The sequence below is a fragment of the Homalodisca vitripennis genome, chromosome 5 (genome assembly GCF_021130785.1).
Source record: "Homalodisca vitripennis isolate AUS2020 chromosome 5, UT_GWSS_2.1, whole genome shotgun sequence".
Classification (NCBI taxonomy): Eukaryota; Metazoa; Arthropoda; class Insecta; order Hemiptera; family Cicadellidae; genus Homalodisca; species Homalodisca vitripennis.
In genome coordinates this window covers 59,335,375-59,358,323 of record NC_060211.1, presented here as the reverse complement: position 1 = coordinate 59,358,323, position 22,949 = coordinate 59,335,375, and the positions used below count along the sequence as shown (strand labels likewise).

At 31.5% G+C, this 22,949-nt stretch overlaps 1 protein-coding gene across 1 annotated transcript; it reads right to left on the bottom strand.

Annotated features, from left to right (window-relative positions):
- Positions 1-20,061: 20,061 nt before the first annotated feature.
- LOC124362272 lies at positions 20,062-22,891 on the bottom strand. The gene is made up of 2 exons (XM_046816629.1): positions 22,701-22,891; positions 20,062-22,272 (listed from the first exon to the last, which is right to left on the bottom strand). Exons 1-2 carry the CDS (start codon positions 22,865-22,867, stop codon positions 20,340-20,342), a joined length of 2,100 nt encoding a protein of 699 aa, XP_046672585.1. The 5' UTR covers positions 22,868-22,891; the 3' UTR covers positions 20,062-20,339.
- Between the last annotated feature and the right edge of the window lie 58 nt (positions 22,892-22,949).

Below are 22,949 nucleotides of genomic sequence, written 5' to 3'. Positions count from 1 at the left end.
TAATACGTTTGAAAATTTAAATAACGGACTGCTAGATATATATTTAAAAAAACGTAAAATTCTCTACGCATACGCACAGATCATTAAAGCCCATGTAGGCTCTTTTCCCTTTACGTTTTTTAATTACGAGTATACACTAATTAGAGACAAATTAAAACTAATGATAAATGCTGCTCTTGTTTTAATTTTAATTAGCTGTCTTAATTTAAATGAATGGATTCATTCTTTTGAGATATCAGATTTGTATTATTGTATATTAAGTTCTGTCATATCAACTATAAGAATACTATAAAAATACCATCATTTGTTTTCCTCTCGAATATAAGATATTTACTGCTGTATCTACAGTTATACATTTTTGTGAAAGTATAAGCTATTTTTGACTCGATTTTTGGAATATTACGGAAGGTAAAATGTAATTATGGTTTTTGTACACAATTAGTCTAGTATCTATGCTGTGTCATTTTTATTGTACAGGTATTGAGTACTGGGCGTCCATACCAATGGAAGATCTAATCATAGTCTAGTTAAGGGTATTCACTGAGCATTAAAAGTTCAAGCTTAATCCAACTGTGAAAACTCAATGAAACATGTTTCTATATATAATTAAAACTATGTTATTTGTATATGAATCCATAATTAAACTATTTATTTCATTTAATAGCTTCACGGAAATGGAGTATTTTTTTAGTTTAATTAACTTACATTTAAAAAAACTAATATAATTTTGTATACAATTTAGGCTCGTATTTTATGCAAAATAGCTCACTGTCACACAGTATAAAATTTTCCTTTGCGGCATTTTTGTTTCATATTTAATTTTAATTACATTTCAAAATTAGGTTTTATGGAATGAAATAGATGAAGCATGAAAATTACAGTTTTTGACTTGCCATTTATTACAAAAATAATTTTTCAGTACCTGCCCTTAAATAATTACTCGTAACCATCTGCAGTAAGAAACTAGATTATAATTTTGTATCTTATGCACTATTAGGCGTACCGTGAATCATCTGCAAAATGGAACAGCTCCATAGATTTAACAATACACAAAAATCCGTAGAATGGTACCCACAAAAATATCTCAAGGTTACGCCCATAAGTATTACTATTGCTTACGTGTAAAATATCCTCTATAGAATCATGCCTAACTATTTTTCATAATTAAAGAAATATATAGAAACATCAAATACACAATATCCCTTCCAGCTGAGTCGGAAGAAAGGTATATTTCACATGAGGCTACAACTTGAAGATACATTATTAGTTTATGAACTTAACTCTGTGATAAAAAAACGTATGGATGAGGCATTGGTAGCTAAGGATGAAGTATATTAATCCGCAAAGATTTCTTCCTAACTAGTTAATGTAAAAAAAGTGTTTGGTCGACTTCTGTCCATCTTACCTCTAGCAGTTATATCCCTCTGGTAAAGGGTTATACCCTCGATGATAATTAGTGTCATATTACGAGAATGAATAATAGAATTCATATTGGGACTTTCATATTAAGTGATATCAACTATTACATGTAAAATATTCTCACATATATGTTTTGCTGCTCCTTTTATGAGTCCCTATTTTCAAATGTGGATCATAAGTGTTTTATTACCTACAGTACTATAGGAAAGGAGGGATCGTGATTAGTAATTACTTTAGAACATCAGTTCAAAAAATCATGGAATGTCGCATTGAAATTAAAATTGGAATATTTTCCAATGACCATAATTTATTTCATCAGTAGTATGCCATTTTTTAAAGACATGAAGGAGATGTCTATGACGTACCAGTTATTCTACAAAAATTCCGTACGAAGGGGCGGGTATCAGCTAGTAAACATATAAAAACTTGAAACTCCTTATTTTTGCCTTAACATCGTTGCTCGTTATATATCGGCCGTCTACCAAATATGAAATATACAGAGTGAAATCAACCTGCAAATATCGATTGTAGGACTGTAGGTCCACACATAATTTTGACGAAGCTGACGAAACCCGTCCGTGCACTACCGACCCTACTGTTCAGAACTGATGTGGCCGTATCGAGTGGTCGAGTAATAATATCGATGTTATTCTCAGTTGTTATTCCTATATTAATACATCACTTATTATGTATAGTGAATTTTTTTGATGAAATTTCGTAAAAAATATAAGAAGAAATCAAACAATGTTTGAGTGTACAGGCCCAAGGTGTGGCATATTATACTCTCTAGGTAACGGATACTTTTACACGAGTAAAGAGAAAATATAAAATAGAATACGGTAATGATGTATGGACAAAAACTGAAAATCGTCGCCTTTTTGTATGCAGTTAAAGAATCATTAACTATTGTGTGTTACATTAGTCACACCTGCACTTCTAACCCCATGTATCTGGAAGTGTCAAACTTAAGGATGAACATTCTTACAATATTCTGAAAAGAAGAGTGAAATCTCAGTGAAGTCTTTAAAAAAGCGTCTATAAAAATGTAAAATTTAAAATTACACTTCAGCTTAGCTGTACTTTTATTTTAAGGCTATTTATATCGGAAAGTGTAATGAATGTTTTTACACTCTAATTTTCAATTCGTTGTAATTGTTATAACTGATTTGTAAACTAGGTAGTCAACATATGTATAGAAGCATAAATATTACTTCATTAATAATAAAAAAATAATATACAAATATACATAATATTTCATTTTGTATACAGTAAACTTTTATCTTTTTTAATGTTTTATTTTCCGGGTAGAACAAAATCTTCAAACCTCGGTTAGAACAAACTTGACAACTGCAACAAATAGCAATCTTTACTGGTAAATTTAAGCATCTACGTTTACCATCGTAATCAATAGCATATCTACAAACTCCGTATAAATTTACAAGCCAGAAGAAGGTCTGATGTCTTCCACTTAAAAAACTAAATATTAAATAGAAATATAATAACTATAAAGACATTTTTTATTTTTGGTCTAGGTAATCAACATGTATTAGAGTGTTTTTTTTTTTTTTTTTTTTTTTTTTTTTTTTTTTTTTTTTTTTTTTGACGTATTAATCAAAAGAAACTTATATTCAGAAATAATTAAGGATATTATTACCACAGTTCAGCAATGTAATGTTAAAATCACATGATTAGAGCAGCTAAAATCAAAACAGCTGATTGATGGAGCCTACATTCAGTGCTGTCATATTATAATAAAGGCGAATATTGTTTGGTAAATGGTTTTAAAAAAACATTCATTGGTTTTAAAAAACAAACTATCTTCCTTATTTCACAACCAATTTTTAAAACTTGGTATCGTTGGATTTTTAATTAAATTGTGTAATAATTGAGACCTTTTTTACCATATATCGATCGCTTTTTAAGATATTTACGCTTAAAGATTTTTTAGAAATCACTATTTTGAAAATAAAGCTTGTAAGAAATTTAAATTTTTTATGTAATTACTCCATAAGGTTATAAAGGTACATACAAAAGTTTCACCTAAACAATCCACCAAGTATAAATAGTAAAGTAAAAAAAGACAAAAAACAAAACAAAATTGTGGCTATTTGAGTAATTATTGAGTTTTAGAAAGGTGAATATGGTTGTTTTTGCCTTTGGTCCATGAATAATGTCTGAAAATAATGGTAGAGGTTGTGGAACACTCTGTATAATAATTTTATATACAGTGTCCTGTAATTCTTAGGACAAGTCTATATACCGCAACTGCTCAGGTCATGGCAAACGCATTTCAGAATATGGAAATAGATCTTCGGTGCTTAGTTTCCTATCCGTCAGTATGTGTTTTTTATAGACAAATTCGCTTTAATATCTTAAAACAAATAAACAAATCCTACGTAATTTGGATCATTTTTTTGTGGTAATAAGGCCAGTTATAAACAATATTCATTAATACGAAATGGCGGTCATTAAATCTGATTAACTTTGAATGTCTTAAAATCCAGCAGGTATACAAGAATAAATCTGATCGTTGATTGTATCACAAATCTAATTACTCAAATACTATTTCAAAATAATAATAAATAACTCATTCAGAGCATCTTTACTGTAAAAAAAACATGGTTCGTGAAAATAAATTAAAATCAGCTTTAGAGTATCTTATCCCTATTTTTTATTTTTGTCTTTTATTATGCAAAACATTTGAAATACATGTTTCAGGCCTATCTAAGGATAGAATAGAATCATATATTTGATGTTTATTGAATTTATTTAAATATCTGTTGTTTTAGGACATATTTATTTACGAAAATTTAGTCAAGCGACAATCAGATGTATTTCCAATAAAACCACTTATCTTTGATTTTGTCATCTATAAAAGCATTATTGTCTGAATATTACTGTACGATTTTTCTTGTTGTTTATTATTCTTAATGTATAACAGATAACCTAGTCACTTTATTTAGTTTTTTAACATATATTTTTAATAAATGTAAGCTTTATGATAAATACAACAGTTTATTATTGTTAATTAAGACGTTTGTTTCTGTCCTTCATTGTTCATAAAGGCGTTCATTGTTGATAAATTTTCAATATCTCTAGTAGTTTTTAATTTATTAGAAAAAAAGTTGCTTGGCAACAGATATTAATGTGTTTCGTGCACTTTAAATGAAGGGACTAAGATGTGAGCACAATTGGCGTAAGATATTCTGGTGCTGCCGTTTACTCGATTTTTGTATTGTGACCTACTCGCTGAGAACCTCAATGTCGACAGTGTTTTGTAACAGTAAATCTGTGCATATGATATTTTATATATTTGTCCATTAGATTTGTGATAGAACCCTCTCAAATTCATTTTCTTGCAATATTTTAGAATAATTGCAGATTTTAAGAAGTTAAAAGATAAAATATTTTAATAGCCACTATTTTGAAAGTATTAAAGATAATATTATAATATATTTTTAGCCACCATAAAGTTTTGACCAAGACTTGGTAGGATTCAATTTATTAGGTTTTCCTCTTAGATTTTCCAAGATATTCCATTTTTAACAACAACAAAAAAACGCACACTAACCGACAGAGGGAAAATTAAGCAATGTAGATCCATAATACTCAGTATATAAATGTATGTTTTGACCTAAGCAATAACGCTTTTGAAAATACAGTAGTATATTTATTGCTACGTGTTTAATATTGTTTTCAACTCTTTTTTTTTAATTATAGTTGAACTAACTGATATGGATATAACTGAATGATATTTATTCTTGTAGATATAAAATAATATTTAAATTGTTTTTCAAGTGTGTTTGAATTATACTATTCAGTTTAAATAGTATAATTCAGTTTATGATACGTCATTAAAAATAATTGGCTCTTAGCCGTCGAAAAATTACAATTTCACGCTTCTAAACTTTCCCGCTTTTAATTGGTATTCGAAAAATTAAAATAAATAAATAATTGTTTTTAAATTGGTTAATAGGTTGATATAATCTCTGACCATGTATATTTATTATACATGCCAGATTTACGCAATATCAGTTCCTCTGCGTTGTTCGTACCATGATTTCAAATTAATTTTATTTTAAAATAAACCTGTATTTGAACGCCTAGAACCTAGTTTTTTACTTAAGTATATGTGATGCATACTATTTTTACAATTGGTAATGAACTGTTTGTTTTTTAAATATTAAGTAAACCACAGCAATGCAGTAAATATACTCATTGCATTATATTTAAATTAGTATATATATATAATATATATATATATATATATATATATATATAATTTTATATATATATATATGTTATTTAAAAATAAATCGCAATATGGTTAAACGATTATTATTCTATTCCGTTGGGGCAATTATTCATCTCATCAATACGGCGCTGATTTAGCAGCCCCCAGATTCAAGGGGGTGCTAAATCAGCACATGAACACGGTCAAGGCGCTGAATTAGGACCCCCCTATTCGAAGGGGGTGCTAAATCAGCACATGAACACGGTCAAGGCGCTGAATTAGGACCCCCGTATTCGAAAGGGGTGCTTATTCAGGGCCTGGACACGGCATCGGTGCTGATTTAGCACCCCCTTTCGTGACGTCAAAATGACGTCAGTAGCGAGGGGGTGCTATGTCCAGGGGGTGCTAATTCAGGCGCCCCGTTGTTACTAGTGCTTTAGAGTAGTGACTGTTTTATTGTGTTGTGATTTTGGTTTATGAACAATGGCTACTAGAGGATGTATAAACTCACCAGATTGCTTCTGCTACATTTGTGGTAACTATACCATTAAAAGGCAACAAAGAAACATTTCTGATTTTGTTAAAAAGGTATACTTTGCCTATTTTGGTATAAAATTAGGCGATCAAGATAAGTCTTGGGCCCCACACAAAGTTTGCTCAGTGTGTGTTGAAGAACTGAGGCAATGGTTTTAAGGTAAAAAACAGTCCTTACGTTTTGGAATACCAATGGTTTGGAGGGAGCCCAAAAATCATAGTGATGACTGCTATTTTTGTTCTTGTAACGTGCAAGGTTTCAATTTAAAAAACAAAAAGGACATTTCTTACCCTTACATACAATCTGCCATTCGCCCTGTTCCTCATGGACCTGGAGTACCAATACCCTCTCCTCCAGATTCTTTGGATGATATTCTAGATGACCATGAGCCATTGCATCAGCAAGGTGATAGTGAAGCAGACAGTGATGGCTACGATCCCGGCACATCTGATCCCATTCCATTTTCACAATCTGAACTTAATGATTTAGTTAGAGACCTAGGTCTTCCTAAGAACTCAGCAGAAATTTTAGGATCTAGATTAAAAGATAAAGATATGCTGGCTCCGGGTACATCTTTTTCTTGGTATAGATACAGGGAGAAGAAGTTTGTACCTTTCTTCTCTCAAGAAAGTGATCTGGTGTTTTGCAGTGATGTTCCTGACCTCATGGCATGTTTCAAAATAGAATATGCTCCTGATGAGTGGAGACTTTTTATTGATTCTTCAAAAAGAAGCCTTAAAGCAGTACTTATACACAATGGCTATAAGTATGCGTCTGTGCCAGTTGGACACTCGGTGCACTTAAAAGAATGTTATGTAAACCTTGACCTGGTTTTAAATAAACTCTGCTATCCGGATCATAAATGGACACTATGTGGTGATTTAAAAGTGATTTCAATGCTACTTGGTCAACAAGGTGGCTATACAAAGTTCCCTTGCTTTCTCTGTGAATGGGACAGTAGAGACAGAAAACAACACTACTTAAAAAAAGTTTGGCCACTAAGAAAAACCTTACAAGTAGGGGTTAAAAATTTTGAGAGGAAAAGCCTTGTGGATCCCAAAAAGGTGTTACTCCCACCACTTCACATTAAGTTAGGGCTGGTGAAAAATTCGTTAAGGCACTGCCAAAAGAAGGGAAGTGTTTTAAATATCTTTTTGAGCAGTTTCCTGGTTAATTCGAGGCAAAGCTAAAGGAAGGAATCTTTTTCGGACCATACATTAGAAAACTCATGAGAGATCCCAATTTTTGTGACAAAATGGAAACAAAGGAGAAGGCAGCATGGACATCTTTTAAATTAGTTGTTACTGGTTTCTTAGGAAACAAAAAAGATCCAAACTACAAGAAAATCGTCGCAGACATGCTTGACAACTTTAAGAAGCTGGGCTGCAACATGAGCATTAAAGTTCATTTTCTCCACTCACATCTAGAATACTTTCCTGAGAACCTTGGTGATGTAAGTGAAGAGCAGGGCGAAAGATTCCACCAAGACATCAAGGAAATGGAAAGAAGATACCAAGGAAGATGGAACGTTAACATGATAGCGGACTACTGCTGGATGTTGAAAAGGGACCATCCTCAACGAGTCCACAGCCGGCAAACCACTAAAAGAAGCTTCGACGGAAAGCGAAATCGTTACTATAAAGACTTATGAGCTTCTGAATGAAAGTGTATTGGAATTTATAGCTTAGAACATGATTTATGTATAAAATAATTTAACTTTAGAAAAAATGTGAAAAATTGGTTTAATTTTGTTTTTTTCCCAAAAGTAATTTCTTTTTGTGAGAAAACCTGACGTTATAGGAAAAAATGGATTGCATTTTTGAAATCAGCGCAGAGAAATACATAAAAATCAGCTACCAAACTTAAAACAACTTGCAAAAATATTTTTTTTGTAGACCTGTGTAATTTATGTAAAAATTTAGTTGATTCTACATATAACCAATAAAAGTAATATCAAAACAACAATAATTTCATAAGCTCTACAGCATACAAACAAAACTGTAATGAAATAAAAGTTACTTTGTTTTTTACGTACAATAAATGATATACTACGGTTGGTATAGAGAAATATGGAATTGAGTAAGAAGGGGGTCGTATCTGTTGGGAATGTGTTAATAGCACCAGAATACATCCGAGTGTCCGGTGCTTTAGTCACACGGCTCACAAGTCTAATGAAGTCGGATAGAATGCTGTGTAGGCTTTATAATTTTAGAAGATTACTTGGCTAGGGGGGGAGTTAATGTATACAGCATAAACATGTTACATGTGATACATTTTACTTATACCTTATGCAATGCAAACAATCAGTATAAATTCAGTGAGGATTTAACTTGACATTATATTGAATTGAATCATAGTTTATTTCCAAATATTTACATGCGTGCAGTTTTTTAAATATGATAAAACTTCGTGAGATGATTTAAATAAAATGTGGCAACAAATCTACAATATGTAATTGTAAAATTAGTCACTAAACATATGATGGAGTTAAATTGTGTAGCGAATTGGATACTCATTTATTATAAAACTTTTTATAAAATTTATATTATCTTATAACAAATTAAATATTTACATGAAAAACACAATACACATAAATTTAAATTGGCTTAGGAAATGAGTCTACAAGGGCAGAACATCCTCTGCGTAGGCTCTAGTGGCATTCCTGTAAAAGTTTGGACGGATCGTATATGGGTGATTATCGTACAACATTAACCAAGCTAATATGCGTGCGTGCGCGCCTCACACACGCACATACACGCACAAATATTAAAAGTTATATATGTATAAATATAATAAAATAAAATATAAAATAATATAAAATAAAATAAAAAATAAATAAAAAAATAAATAAATGTATATATATATATATATATATATTTATTGTAGGATAAGCTATCTGAATTGTGTTTATGTATTTCATATTACTATATAGTTCAGAACCCTTTATTCACAATTTCATAGATATATAAAAATTAAAAAATATAACAATATGTGGGGTTTTATTTGTGCTTGAAAATATGGGTTTTGTTAGTTTGGGATTCTAGGGGTCATGATCGGAATCAATGACAGTATTTCCGGAAATTTGTCATGAAGGAGATTGTAGTAGGCGGACCTTTATTAAATCAACGTAAATGTATACAGGGGTTTATGTTCAAAACATTAAGTACACATTTTAATAAAAACAAACAGGTAAAAGCGTTTATATAAAATTACATTCCCTTTTTCGGTTAACAAGCATGTACTTATTTTTACATACCAATTTATTAATGGAAAAAGTACTAAAGTATATATTGTACTTATATGCTCAATTACATCCAGATTTGGTATAAATCTATATGGACTTCTGGTTTAAAGCTGTTACAAACTATTTCTTTAAACTATCGAGTTGTCACGAATGTGAGTTGCAACTAAAGTTATAACAATTAATAGGTACATCAATTGTTAAATTATCTTCACATAGCTTTTATATCTCCTCTTTGTTTATAAGACAAAAGTTTAACTCCTTCTGCAGATCTCTTTTTGGCAACCTTTCCTTCACATCATTAAATTTAAGCTGAAATAAAATCTGCTGAAGATAAACTTATGAAATTGGTACAGTATGCACATGTGTTATAGGTTTTTGGAGTAACGTGGGTTTTATTCATTTACAACTTAATAACTTATGCTGTGACATTAAAATACCCACATAAACATAAGTATTTTATAGTTTTAAATTAAAATTTGTTGTTGTTTTAAATTTTTTAATATGTATGTGTTTAAAATATATAAAAGTGTAGTATAATATATAAGAACATTTTAACTTATAACTTCAGTATAAATCAGTACGTACGGTTAAACCAAATATACGGATACATATCGTAATTAAGGCATCGCTTAAACAATAATGTGACAAAAAATGGTTAATTTTGAAAATTTAATCGTGGTAATTAATTGGTTAATTATTACTTAGTTTCAAAAGTAACTAACAAATGGCTTTTATTTTTAAATATTTAACAGAGCAACTATGTATTCCTATAAAAGTTAAAGGACAAAGTCAACTCAACTAAACAAATTTTTCACATCTTCAAGCCTCAGATGTTTATTTCATTAAAAAGTAAATTCAGGTTATCAGAAGTTGTGAGGAACGCACTTTTGGAAGTTCTACTAGATGTTAAAATTGTATATTAGTGTTAACTAGTCAAAATTTAATTCTCTTTACCTTCAAGGATTCGTAATATTCACAACAGTATAATACCGCCTCTACAATATTGTTTATGACAGCACTAGACGTAGAAATTGACAACCGATCAGGTCTTTAGAAACTTTACACTCAACACTATTTTGATTTATCACTGCATCACAGTTTACTGGCGCCGGTATTTTGTGTATCCTGAGACACAAAGAGGTTTGGCTGTAATGAAGAGACTGCATAATGATTAGGATTTTCCTGTTGATGTTTTTACTACTTTGGTATCTCCACAATGTGCTACATACACTGAGCACTGAATGGATATATATATATATATATTATATATATATATATATATATATATATATATATATATATATATATATATATATATAAATCTTCAATAAGAATTCTTCAATTGTATTAAACAGTTTCTATATTTCGGCTTAAGCCGTCTTCAGGAAATTACAAAAAATATATTAGGGCTATAAGAACAGAATAAACATAAAACATCAACACAGAAAATGACAAATAAGAATGCATTATATACAATGCTAAACATGTGATTTGATTTTATAAATTCACTTTGTTGACTAAATTATTATCCTTAAAAATAATCCATTTGGATTATATATATCCATAATCCAAATTTTATAATTTTATAATTTTTATAATTTTTTATATATAGATATATATATATATATATATATATATATATATATATATATATATATATCAGCCCTGAAATAAAAACAAATCAGTCTGTTTTGCCTTTGAACAACATACAATATTGTGTAGCAACAGTCATTAGCCTATCTACTCATTCACACGCAATCATACAAACAAAAAGTTCCTCGTCCAGAGAAACATACATTCGTCATAGGCTCTTCGTTTTTTTTACAGGAAAGCGTATATTGTATTCTTCAGGTTTTACAGGAGAAGTAGCTTTGATGACGTCCGCGTACGTGTCATGCTGCATGATACGGTTTTGGGCAGGACTGGCAAGCGTCTCACAGGCATCAGAAGCAACAACCAAACCCTCCACTATGATTTCGGCCAGCAGCTCTTTACCCGGCAATCGCAGATGCATGCCATGCCGTGTGAACTAGTTTCTTCCAATATCATTGATATCGAGGAGCTTGAGATTTGAGTGTCTCACGCATAGCTCCTCTATGTATGTAGTAGTTGGCGAGAATGGTCCGTATGTTCACAGGATGGCTAACAGGCAGATCGTGACTATAAGGGAGCGTTGCCAAGATGACATCGGCCGAACTCAGTCGAGCGGTGACACTTTCCCCCAGGCGATTGTAAATGTTGTGGGGCTCGCCGGCAGCGATGTCGTTGGTTCCGGCGAGCAGGATGAAACAGCTAGAAGGAGGCGAGGGGACGCTGGACGTTACATTTAGGAGTTTGGCCCCGGGTTTACATATTCCGGTCACTTTGGTAGCCGATGAGTGGTGGTGCTTCACCATGCCGGCCAGGAAACGGGCATGACTGTCACCCTCAATCACAACATTCCTGAAGGAAAGCAACTCTCTTTTAATTGTGCCTTTCAGTTTTGGCCTTCTACCAGGAGAAGTTTTAGGAGGAGGGTGTTTGCCGGATGGTTTACTACTGTTGCAGGTTTTGTACGGGGATTCTTGTGTTGAACTTACTCTTAGAGAGGTTCAAATCTATTGCTGGTCGTAATAGGAACATATTTTTATTTTGACAGACAATCCAATCACTCGTCGCCTGAGAGTAGCCGCAGGAACACCCCTAGACCTTTCTCTCGGCCCGTAGACATTCGATCTCTGTCTCGAGTATCTGAATAGTATATATAAAAATATAGTGCATATATATATATATATATATATATATATATATATATATATATATATTTTATGCTTAAGCAATAAGAATAATTTAATACTAGGGGAGGTTTTTCAAGTTCACGCTTGACGGTGCTTGATCCTTTTATATTGTGATGACCTCTGTGTTTCCTAAAGTGTCAACAGCTAGTTAGGATCGGTATCAACGCCAGTTAACTTTTGGTTGTTTGTCGTAAATAGTACAATTCTGTTTCTATATTATTAAATATACTGATAAAATATATTTCTATGTTGCTCACCTTTTAAACCTTCCTTAGATGTCGGAACGAAAATTAGCCAAATCGGCCCAGCTGTTCTCGGGTTTAGTAAGGCTAACTAGCGTCATGTCATTTATAGGCTATATATAAAAATCATTAACATAAGAGAAAAATATGGTTTCTTAAAACACCGGCAACTATAAACAAGTCTCTTTTTTTCTGGGATTATTTATTATTTACCACTTGGTTAATCTAACCATAATTGTAATCATACAACTACTTACGATAACTCTGTTCCAATAGGATGGTTTCCGAACTGTCACGGCCCTTAACCTACCTCTAGTGTCGAGAATTAATTAAAAACAAGTCCAAAATCCACTAATCCTCTCCGACAACTACCTATCTGTATATGTCATAGATCTGACTCACTGTATTTCACCTTCTTTAACCGCTTGATTATCATGTTTGGCGATGGGGTTTTATATTTAAAGTAAATCTTAATCTCAAAGTGCACATCTAATTATATGTGGAGATGTCTTTATTTTAGGAAATTGTTCTTATATCATATGTTTTAGTCTAGTGATTATCAATATAGTAAGCTTAAAATATGTTGTCCAAAAGTTACAACGGTTGAATCACATTTATTAGTCAAAAAGAACCCAAAATGCAAAACGACTACTTTAATATTATAATATAATGGTAATGATTTTTAAATAGCTTTTAAAAGATACGTTTTTCTTTTATAAAGCAATATTTTCAATAAACACATAAGCTACTACATATAATTTAGAGTAAAACAGTCTGCGTCTACAAAAATCATATGAACCAAATATAGTCAAGATTTATTTATAAAATAGTATATAATAAAAACAAGCGTGGTAATTTGCATATAGATATTTAGATTTTGAGTAGCCGATATTTTTACATAATTCATTAGAACTAAGACGGTATAAGTGTACCTAAACAACACAAGTGCTTAATGAAACATCCTTAATACAATTCCCACTGCATTACAACCTAATTCTGGGAAATATTATTTCTTTTGTTCACAAAATTTATAAAAATATAAATTACTACCCTAATATGGTTTTTTTATATGGTTAATTATGTATTGCATATCACAATAAAGCAACACTCCTACACATAACGCTGGAAAAAATGTTTCGTCATAACTTTCTTGAAAGTTAGTGTCTATTTCTACTTTAACTAAATCTAGGTTTTTTGTATTAATTCGGTATTAGATTTTCCGATTCAAGATGGCAGCCTTTTAAACCCTTAAAACCTCAAAACAATATAATAGGTATAACCTATTATAATATATATTATGCATCGCAGAGCAAAAATAGGAAACGTTTGAGTATTTTTATGTTAATTACAATAATGTATCTTTCTACATATAAACTGCCATAGGCTACAAGATTTTCAGTAGTATACAGTACAAATCTAGATATTGGTGTCGGGCAGAGCTTTGCAGTGCTGGATACTTTTGTCACTTTCCTTGACATGTCAGATTTCTAACTTCGGCTAGCAGTGCACGCGGCATGCACAACAGGAAAACCCTCATCTCTTGCGGTCACAAGCGGTTTCTTTCATAGACCTACACTCTTTGTGTCTCAGGGATACCCAAAATACCGGCACCGGTAAACTTTGATGAGTGAGGAGCAGTGACAAAACAAAACTCGTTGAGTGAAACATTTCTCAGGACGAGATCGGTCGTCGATCGCTATGTCCCGTCGAGTCATAAACAATATTGTAGAGGCAGTAGTAGACTGTTGTACTGGCAATATTATGAGTCCTGGAGGCTAGGTAGACTTAAATTGTGCATGCTGTACATAAAAAAATTGCTGATTGTAATTATTTGTATTTTTAATCACATACAATGCTTCTACGATAAATATTTTAATACTGTGTTCTGCTTAAGAAAAGAAAAGTTAAAGGATATGTATTTTATTTTGTGCAATTTCCTTTGCAAAGAGTCACGATTATATTTGTTTGGAGAAGAAGTATTTATATAGAAGTTCAGGTGATAGATAATATTTATTTTATTTTATAACTCAGAACCACTGACTTTATAAAGGAATTGAGGTGGCAGGTATGTTCAGAAAATCCTAGAAGAGAGTAAATGCTAATATATTAATATGCATTCGGGAATTACAGTAAGAAAATGTATTATTAAGAAATCCTTTAAACCACAAATCTGTGAGTTTATTGAATTACTAAACAAATATTACAAAACACGATTTCATGGAGAGTTTAGCTTTCATGTAATGAGTAAATTCGAAAGTAGTGTAATATGTTATATTCTTGTAAATATAAATAAATCGATAGATAATTTACTAAGCGCTAATTTCGAAACGGCTGGAAAAGTGTCGCTAATGTGTAAAATGTTTGTTGAAATCCGAAGAAAGTTTACATGAAAAGAAAAATCTGAAAAATGTTCATAGAATGTTTTAGATTTAGTGAAAATTGTAATATCTATCCTTCATAATCCAAGTATAGATAACGATAACAGTTGTTGAAACCTTCAGTTGAAGTTCGACTAAAGACTGAAACATTTGTTTACATTTATATTTATACCCAGAAGTGTGAGAGACAGCAAATACAAATTTAATGTGTAGTTTTTACTCCAGATCGCACTAGTAACAAATATGGAACAACAGATGCATTGGAGATACTATTTAAACATCATCACAAACACGCTTTCATGAAAAAAAAACTGTCAATGTTTTCACACAAGATACCTGAAACCGGTTTGATTCTCTGAAGTTGTGATATAAAGTTTTTACCGTAGCTTGAGGAGAAGTACAGGAATGAATACTAACATGACGTCTCAACGAGCCATTCTTTCCCATACCACACTCCGAAAAATTCAAGACTTCCATAACGTAGGCTAATACCTTAGAAACGATTATTTTAAGTTTTGCATAGCCTTAGCAAGGATTTTTGCCTTATAATGAAAGAATATGTCTTTTGACACTAAAAAGCTCACGTAAACACTGGAAGATGTTATTTGTAGGTAATTTTGTTGTATGTTAAAACGAAAAATTAAAGAAGTTAAATTCAATATAACTTCTGATAGTTTTTTGATACAAGTTAGTTTGTAGTTGATGATCAGATTAGTAAAAATAGGGATCAGCAAAAGAAGAGTTCAGTTTTCCTTTTCCTGGAAACCTCATGGTAACGACAATGCATATGTGACGAAAAGGGAGTTAAAAAACGATCAACTTCCTATTCCTTCCCAATTTCAGTGTACCTCAAAATATCAGTTAACTGACCTGTCTACCGGAAATCACGGGAAAAAATAATCCATTTATTGACTTGGTATACTATATCATAGTAAACATAAATAACTACTGAACGGCCAACAATTTACAGAAATTATATTAAATCTAGAATTTTTATACTAGGATTAGTAAGCAAAATATGGATTACACGTAGGTATGATGAATCATATAGACTAAAGAAAGAATACATTTGTTTCTAATAAAGGGTAATGAGTGTTTTTTGTATGTTATTGCGGAAGGTTTAGAAAATGGTAATCCCAAAGTGAGGAAAACATATGTTATTGTATTTAGTATGCTTGCCAGATTTTAAAACCGTATAGATAAAAGATATATAAAAGTGTGTTTTTAAATAATTAATCCATTTAATGTCTCGTATTCTTGTCCTCTGCCGAGGATTACAATTCCTTTAAATATTTGTTTTGTTAAATTAGTTTTCCTATTTTGTAGTGGGGTTTATTTATTTAGAGTTAATCATAGTATCCAAAATTGATATCTACTTATAAGTGGACATCGTTACTTTACAGAAAATGTTATGATGAGTTTTAAAGGTACATGTTGTAAATTACACATCAAGCATCTCTTCTATTACAACTGAGAGAATATCAGCGTCTATTTGGCCAGACTTTAACTTTCTAAATGTCTTTCTCACTGTATTATAACGTAATTCTGAAAAATTACGTTATAATTACGTTTTTTGGTTGCTTTTATACTCGAGTTTAGTAAAGACTTATATCACTAGTCTACTGCTGATCCTCAGTATGTTTTAAATAGTATTACAAATCTGAATACAGCAGCAATAAACTAATAATAGTGCAAATAAATATTTCCTCATAATTGAAACAAACTTCTTTAAAAGTTATTGTCTATCTAATATGTCTAGGTTATTCGAAAGTAGTGTAATATGTTATATTCTTATAAATATAAATAAATCGATAGATAATTTATTAAGCGCTAATTTCGAAACGGCTGGAAAAGTGTCGCTAATGTGTCAAGTGTTTGTTGAAATCCGAAGAAAGTTCACATGAAAAGAAAAATCTGAAAAATTTTCATAGAATGTTTTAGATTCAGTGAAAATTGAAATATCTATGCTTCATAATCCAAGTATAATTAACGATAAACAGTTAACATAGTAAACATAAATAACTACTGAACGGCCAACAATTTACGGTGATTGTAGGTATTTATTTATTCACGGCAATACGCCAATTACAAAACTAAACACAGTTTGCAGATGGCTGTCTACAATAATAAAATAAAAGCCATTATGACTACAATTAAATTATGCATAAATATATAATAAGTAATATTAACAAGATTGTATAGTAAAAAGCTAGATACTTAATGAAAATAACAAACTAGATATATGAGTAACACCAAGAACCAGAAACGAAAACAATTGATAACAACATAATGATAGTCAACGATAACACTAATAGACTATGAAAAATTAACAATGTAATATATACTAGTAACTACTATAAATACGTAACAACTTGAACATGCTACGGAAAAGATAAATACATAACAATTTAAATAATTAATAACAGAAGATGCCGAATACACAATAGCCTAAGAGACGATTAAAATAAATACAATACAATAAACAATAAAGACAGATATGAGCCTTGTTAATGAAATACACCCGAAATCAGTTAAATGCCGTTGTTGGTTATAGATTTCGGAAGTCAGTGCTCTAAGGATAGGAATAAAGTCCTCAGACTAGAAGTGCTGTCGTAGAAGAAATCATAGTTCGCGGAGACCAGATTTCCAAGCCTGTGCAGACGAGGGATGACGCTGTTCAATTCATGATTGGTAGAACATGAGGGACGGCAGAATAAGTCCGGGCGGAAGTAGTTTATGATTGTATTTCATTTTGTAATAACAACGATGTTAAATGAATCAAAAGAAATACTGTTATTTATTAAAGAAGAGTATAAATTAAAATATAATGAAGCCTATATTTTAATAATCAATGTTTAAACAAGTATAACGTTTAGATTTTAACAAAACTTTTGCTAAAGTTTACTTTTACATGACTAAAGTTATTCACGTGACTAAAGTAAAGAATCACTAAATCTGTAAAGGAGTAATTATTGCCTTCCTGTCTGTTTATCTGTAAGATCTTGACAACGGATAATTCAAATGTTTGACATTTTAAAACAGATTTTTACACAAAGTAGGCTATGTATTTTTTATCTTAATAATTATTAAGTGATTTAAACACCAAATACGTTTTCATATATTATAAGTAAATAAGTAATTCATCTATATACATAGAAGGTATTAAATTCTATAGACGTATTGCATCTCTTTTAATTATGTGATTAAGTTTTTTTAATTTTAACAGAATATATTTATGAGTTAATTGTTTCAACTTTAAACATTTGCTTTACATTCCCTAAACCATTAAACAGTACTATATTCTACTGCATATACGTAAAAATACAGATTTTTAGATAAACCATTATTAATTTCTTATTTTAAAAACAGAAGGAAGAGATTTGGAATATGTTCTTGACACTGGTGTATAATAGCAGACAACTGCAGTGCTTTCCATGACATGTTAATTTATGACTTCAGGGCTCAGGGCCTTCAGCGCTCGCCGCAGACACCTAAGTAGTAAAACTGTCAACGGGAATCCCGTCATCATTATGCGGTGTCTTTAGCAGACCCACACTCTTTGTGTCTCAGGGAAGCCCAAAATACCGGCGCCATCAATCTGTGATACGGTGAGGAGCAGTGACAAAACAAAAGAGTGTTGAGTGGAAAGTTTCTCAGGACGTGCTCGGTCGTCAATAGCTATGTCACGTACAGTCATAAACAATATTGTAGAGGCAGTATTATACTGTTGTACTGGTTATGTTATGAGTCTTTGAAGGTGGGCAGACTCAGATTGAGCATGGTTAATCTAAATATACAGTTTTAACATCTATAAGCACCCCACACAGTTACAGGTCCTGACCTCACAATTTCTGATAACATGAGTTTTATATTTTAACGTATTATAGATTAGATCAATTTGATCAGTCGAGTTTATTTCATTATTGAAGTTGTAACTCAAATATTTTGAAAGAAATGCCCTTTGGTACATGAAATATTTTTAAAGATAATTTGCTACATAAAAGAAACAATATTTTTCATATAATTACAAATCATTTTTCATGACTTCAGGTTTCTTTTAATTTATCTTCAAAAGATTTTGAATTAATAATTTGTCTCTACTGAAATAATGGGGCCTATGATCAAAAATGGTCCTAAGTAAAAAGTTATCTATAAAAGCAATGTTTAAGGCAGAGAGATTATTTGTAATATACTTATAAGATCATTTACGTAACATTTACTTCACTTCCATGTAAAACACAGCTTTAAAATCGAATGCTGGTCTCATGTAACATAGTGGAAAATATACTACGTAAAGAAATCATTTTGAAAATTAAATTGGTCTTACTTTTAGAAAACAGTTTCGCAGGATTTCTATTACAGGGCATCCCATACAAACCAGGCCATTGGCGAGTAGGCCCCGTAGGAAACACAGCCACTACTTGGTTCCAGTCACTTGGTGCCAGTAGGTGAGGGTTGTCAGTCACTTTATATGGGACGATAAATCCTCCATCCTTACGCCGTTGTAGCAGAGTCTTATTGCTCAATTTTGTGCCTGGTCTCTTCTTTTCTTCTGTAGTAAAAAACCTGCAAGATAAATCTAGTGAATGACGATTTATTTTTTATTATTTAAATCTGTTTAATGAGGTTTACATGCTCTCCAATTCGTAAAATATTATTTTTAATTTTTTATATAAATACAATTTATAAAAACTTAAAAAAGTATATACTTAAAACGGATTTATTTAAGTACAAAACCAACAAACAATCTTTTATTGTAAACGCATGTTGTAATAACAACCATTTACAAAGTACACATTTCTCGACTTAGCCTAAAAATTTCTTATTTCTTTGAAAAAATTATTTATTTGCAGTGGTAGCATTTAATTATAACCCGTTGTAGCCAATAACAACAATACGACATAACTGCTATATTCTACAGTACTGCTGCTGCTACTATCTGCAATAAACATGGGAGTGAACCTTGTACATTAATTATTGTCCGGTAAATTATTTTGCTGTGTAAGAACCATGGAAAGAATCTGCATGTAGCATTATCAGTAAACTTAGCAGTAAACATTAAAAGGGGAAAAGCAAAAATAAATTTACATTACATGATTTTATGTAGAACTAATTTATTCGATTAAAAAAATCTTTTGCTATTATAAAGAAGAGTGTTTTTTTATCCTTTCGTGAGAAAACATTATACATTATACAAGTACAAGTGTGAGTTACTCGATGGGAATTTTTTAACATTTCGAGACGTCAGAACCAGAGGGTTCTATCTGCATTTTAACAAATTTTACAGTAGAGCGTTTTAAAGTTTAAGACCTTCTGCAGGGCAACTTTATATTGTACTGAAAGAAATTCTAGGTTATAAATAATCAACAGTTTGTTAGTGTTTACAAAAACCCCAGTTTATTGAAATATTAGTAAAATACAATTTTTTAGGCATTTTTAAACAAAACAAAACGTGCAGATGGAACCTTTTGTCCCTGAGTACAAATCAATATTTAAAGTCCAAAAGGTCCTTAATTCAAAACTGTATTTAAATAGTCTACATCAACTGTAGGCATCCATTTCATCATAGATTTTATGTCTTTAATCTTGTCTGAAGGTAATTTCTTCCTGTCTCGCACTACGTTTGCTCCCCAGAGAATTCTCGGCAGAGTAGTTGTTGCTCGTCCTGTAGATCTGTTCGACTTATTTTTTTTCACCAAGTTAATGCAGTTCCAAGGTTCCAAAGGATCATGGCTGGTTTTAAACTTTACTGATAGTAAATTAGATTGGCAAAATTGAAGTTGGCACACTTTAGTATAAGGGCAATCTTGATACGCAAGGTTCTTGCTTTGTGCTTGGAAGTCGAAGAAGTCATTTGTCAACATTTGGATTACTGAATAAGGTGACTTTTTATTAGATGCGATGATTACTCTTAAAAGAGAAACAGGGGACCAAACCTCAGTTACTTTGAGTGCCTTTTCAATGTTGGAATGCACATTATCTACTTCCTGTATGCATGAATGGCCTGGAGTAGAATATTTCATTGTTACTCGTTCAATGTGTTTATTTTTTGCCATAAATAAAGAAATGGCATATGAAATGACAGAGTTTCTGTTTTGGGGAACACAACTGTCACTCCACAAAATATAATCTTTAACATCTGGAAACGCTGAACTTATTTTTTCCATTATTTTTACCACTGCACTGGCAATATCATTCCCAGAACGACCACAAAGCGCTTCATGCCAAAATGCGCAATAGCCTTTTTTGTCTTTTGAGCAATGTGCAGTTAAGTTGTATACGTTCAACTTTCTTTTGTAAAAAAAACAGCTTACGTTAGCCCTAGGTAGCGCTATAACATTTTGTAAGTCAAAACATACAACGACTTCATTACTCTCTCGGTCTTTTTTTCTTTCATTTCTCATAAATGTTTTATTGAACATATGATCATCATATTTGGCAGCAAGCTCTTCTGTCATTCGATTTTCTTTTAGGGACATAGAGTATTCTTCGCACAAGTCACATCTGTCGGACTTGGGTAGCAAAAAATCCAAATTATATTCATTATTGAAAATAGATCTATACATTGATATGGATAGAGGTTTCACCTTAAGTTCCTTGCAATGTTCAAGGTACATGTCAAACATTCTACTGATATTTAAGTCAGGGCTAAGATATTCTTTTGCTGTTTTTGCCCTGCAGTAATGGGACTCGACTTTTGCAAAAGATTCAATATGTTTCCTAAGAATATCTTTATCAGCTTTTTGCGTCCTGTCTTTAGTTTTTTTTCCTCTTTCGTCCGATTTCGGTACTTCACTTGATTTGTCCTTATTATTGTGAACATTGTAAATGGTCTTCTGACTCACTAAAATAGTTTGGAGAAAAAACTGTTTACAAACTCTAATCTTTTCGTTGTTTATATGTAAAAAATATGAAAAGGAATTCTTTTTCTGGGGATTATTTTTCACCTTTGTTCTTACTGACATTTTGCACTCTGTATTTCTTAGTATGAAATGATATTTTTCATTTTGGTCTATTTTATAATAGCTCAGCATAACAGCTTCACGCTCATCTTTGCTTACTTTATTACTACATTTAAATTTACATTTGCAGTCTAAGTGTTGAAGGTTCTTTTGAGGAACAATCTTACCACATGAGCTGGTGTATGATCTACCCGTTTGTCGCCTCTCCTTCCTAACATTTTTCTTCCAATTCTTCGGATTCCGCTGTCTTTTTCTAGTTTTTTTCTTTTCCTTCATCGGCGTTAGTTCATCAGAAGTGGAGTCTTTTTCTGATTCTGTTTCACTGTAAGGAACTAGAGATCGATTTATTTTTCCACTTTGGTTCACTGTTGGGCTAACATCACAAACAGAACTATAGCTTCCTTCATTTTCCAGAGCTGGATCGGTATTGTTCGTTTGGGCTTCACTGGAAGTTTTATCCGTGTCGTCTGCATCAAACAACCTGAAAATAAACAAACGATGTTAGAACATAAAGCCAAAAGTCAACGATAAAGCTTTTTTAAAAGGCCAAAGCATAAAAACATCATGTTTACATAATAAGTTTACAGTAGTTTTTAGTTATTCTCTGCAAGATGGAGACATACTAGGCCTACGCCATGGTTAAAACTTCAAGTTAAGTAACATGAATATTTTATGATGACTAACTTTTGTTTATAACCGTCAAATCATTGTTAAAATATAACAGTTAACCCACTAACTGGCAGTTGAAATGCGCCCGAATGTCATAGATTTTTAAAGCGATTTTGCAAGGGTTGACTATAAAATCCGTCAAAAATAGTCAATTACTGCAAAGCTACCTATATTTGATATTAAAATGACCACAGATATAATCTAAACAAATCTAAAATAAACAAATATATATATTCATACCTTTTACAAAGTCTTCGTCGTTTTGGGTTTGGTGAAAGAATACAATCCTCTTCGCTGTTACTGTCGTCAGGTGAAGGTATATATTCATCATCACTATTGATGTTTTCTATTGACAAACTATCATTTAAACTGTCATCAATCCATTTATTTATGATATCACCATCCATTTTAATATGTTTACAAACACACAATGAAATTATTTTTAACACATTAACACGACAACATAACCTTACCAGCAGTGAAACAATA

Coding starts and splice junctions, on each gene's coding strand:
- LOC124362272 (XM_046816629.1), bottom strand. CDS start 22,867: ATGGATGGTGATATCATAAATAAATGGATTGATGACAGTTTAAATGAT. Junction 22,273..22,700: donor CGACGAAGACTTTGTAAAAG/GTATGAATATAT, acceptor GTTTATTTTCAG/GTTGTTTGATGCAGACGACA.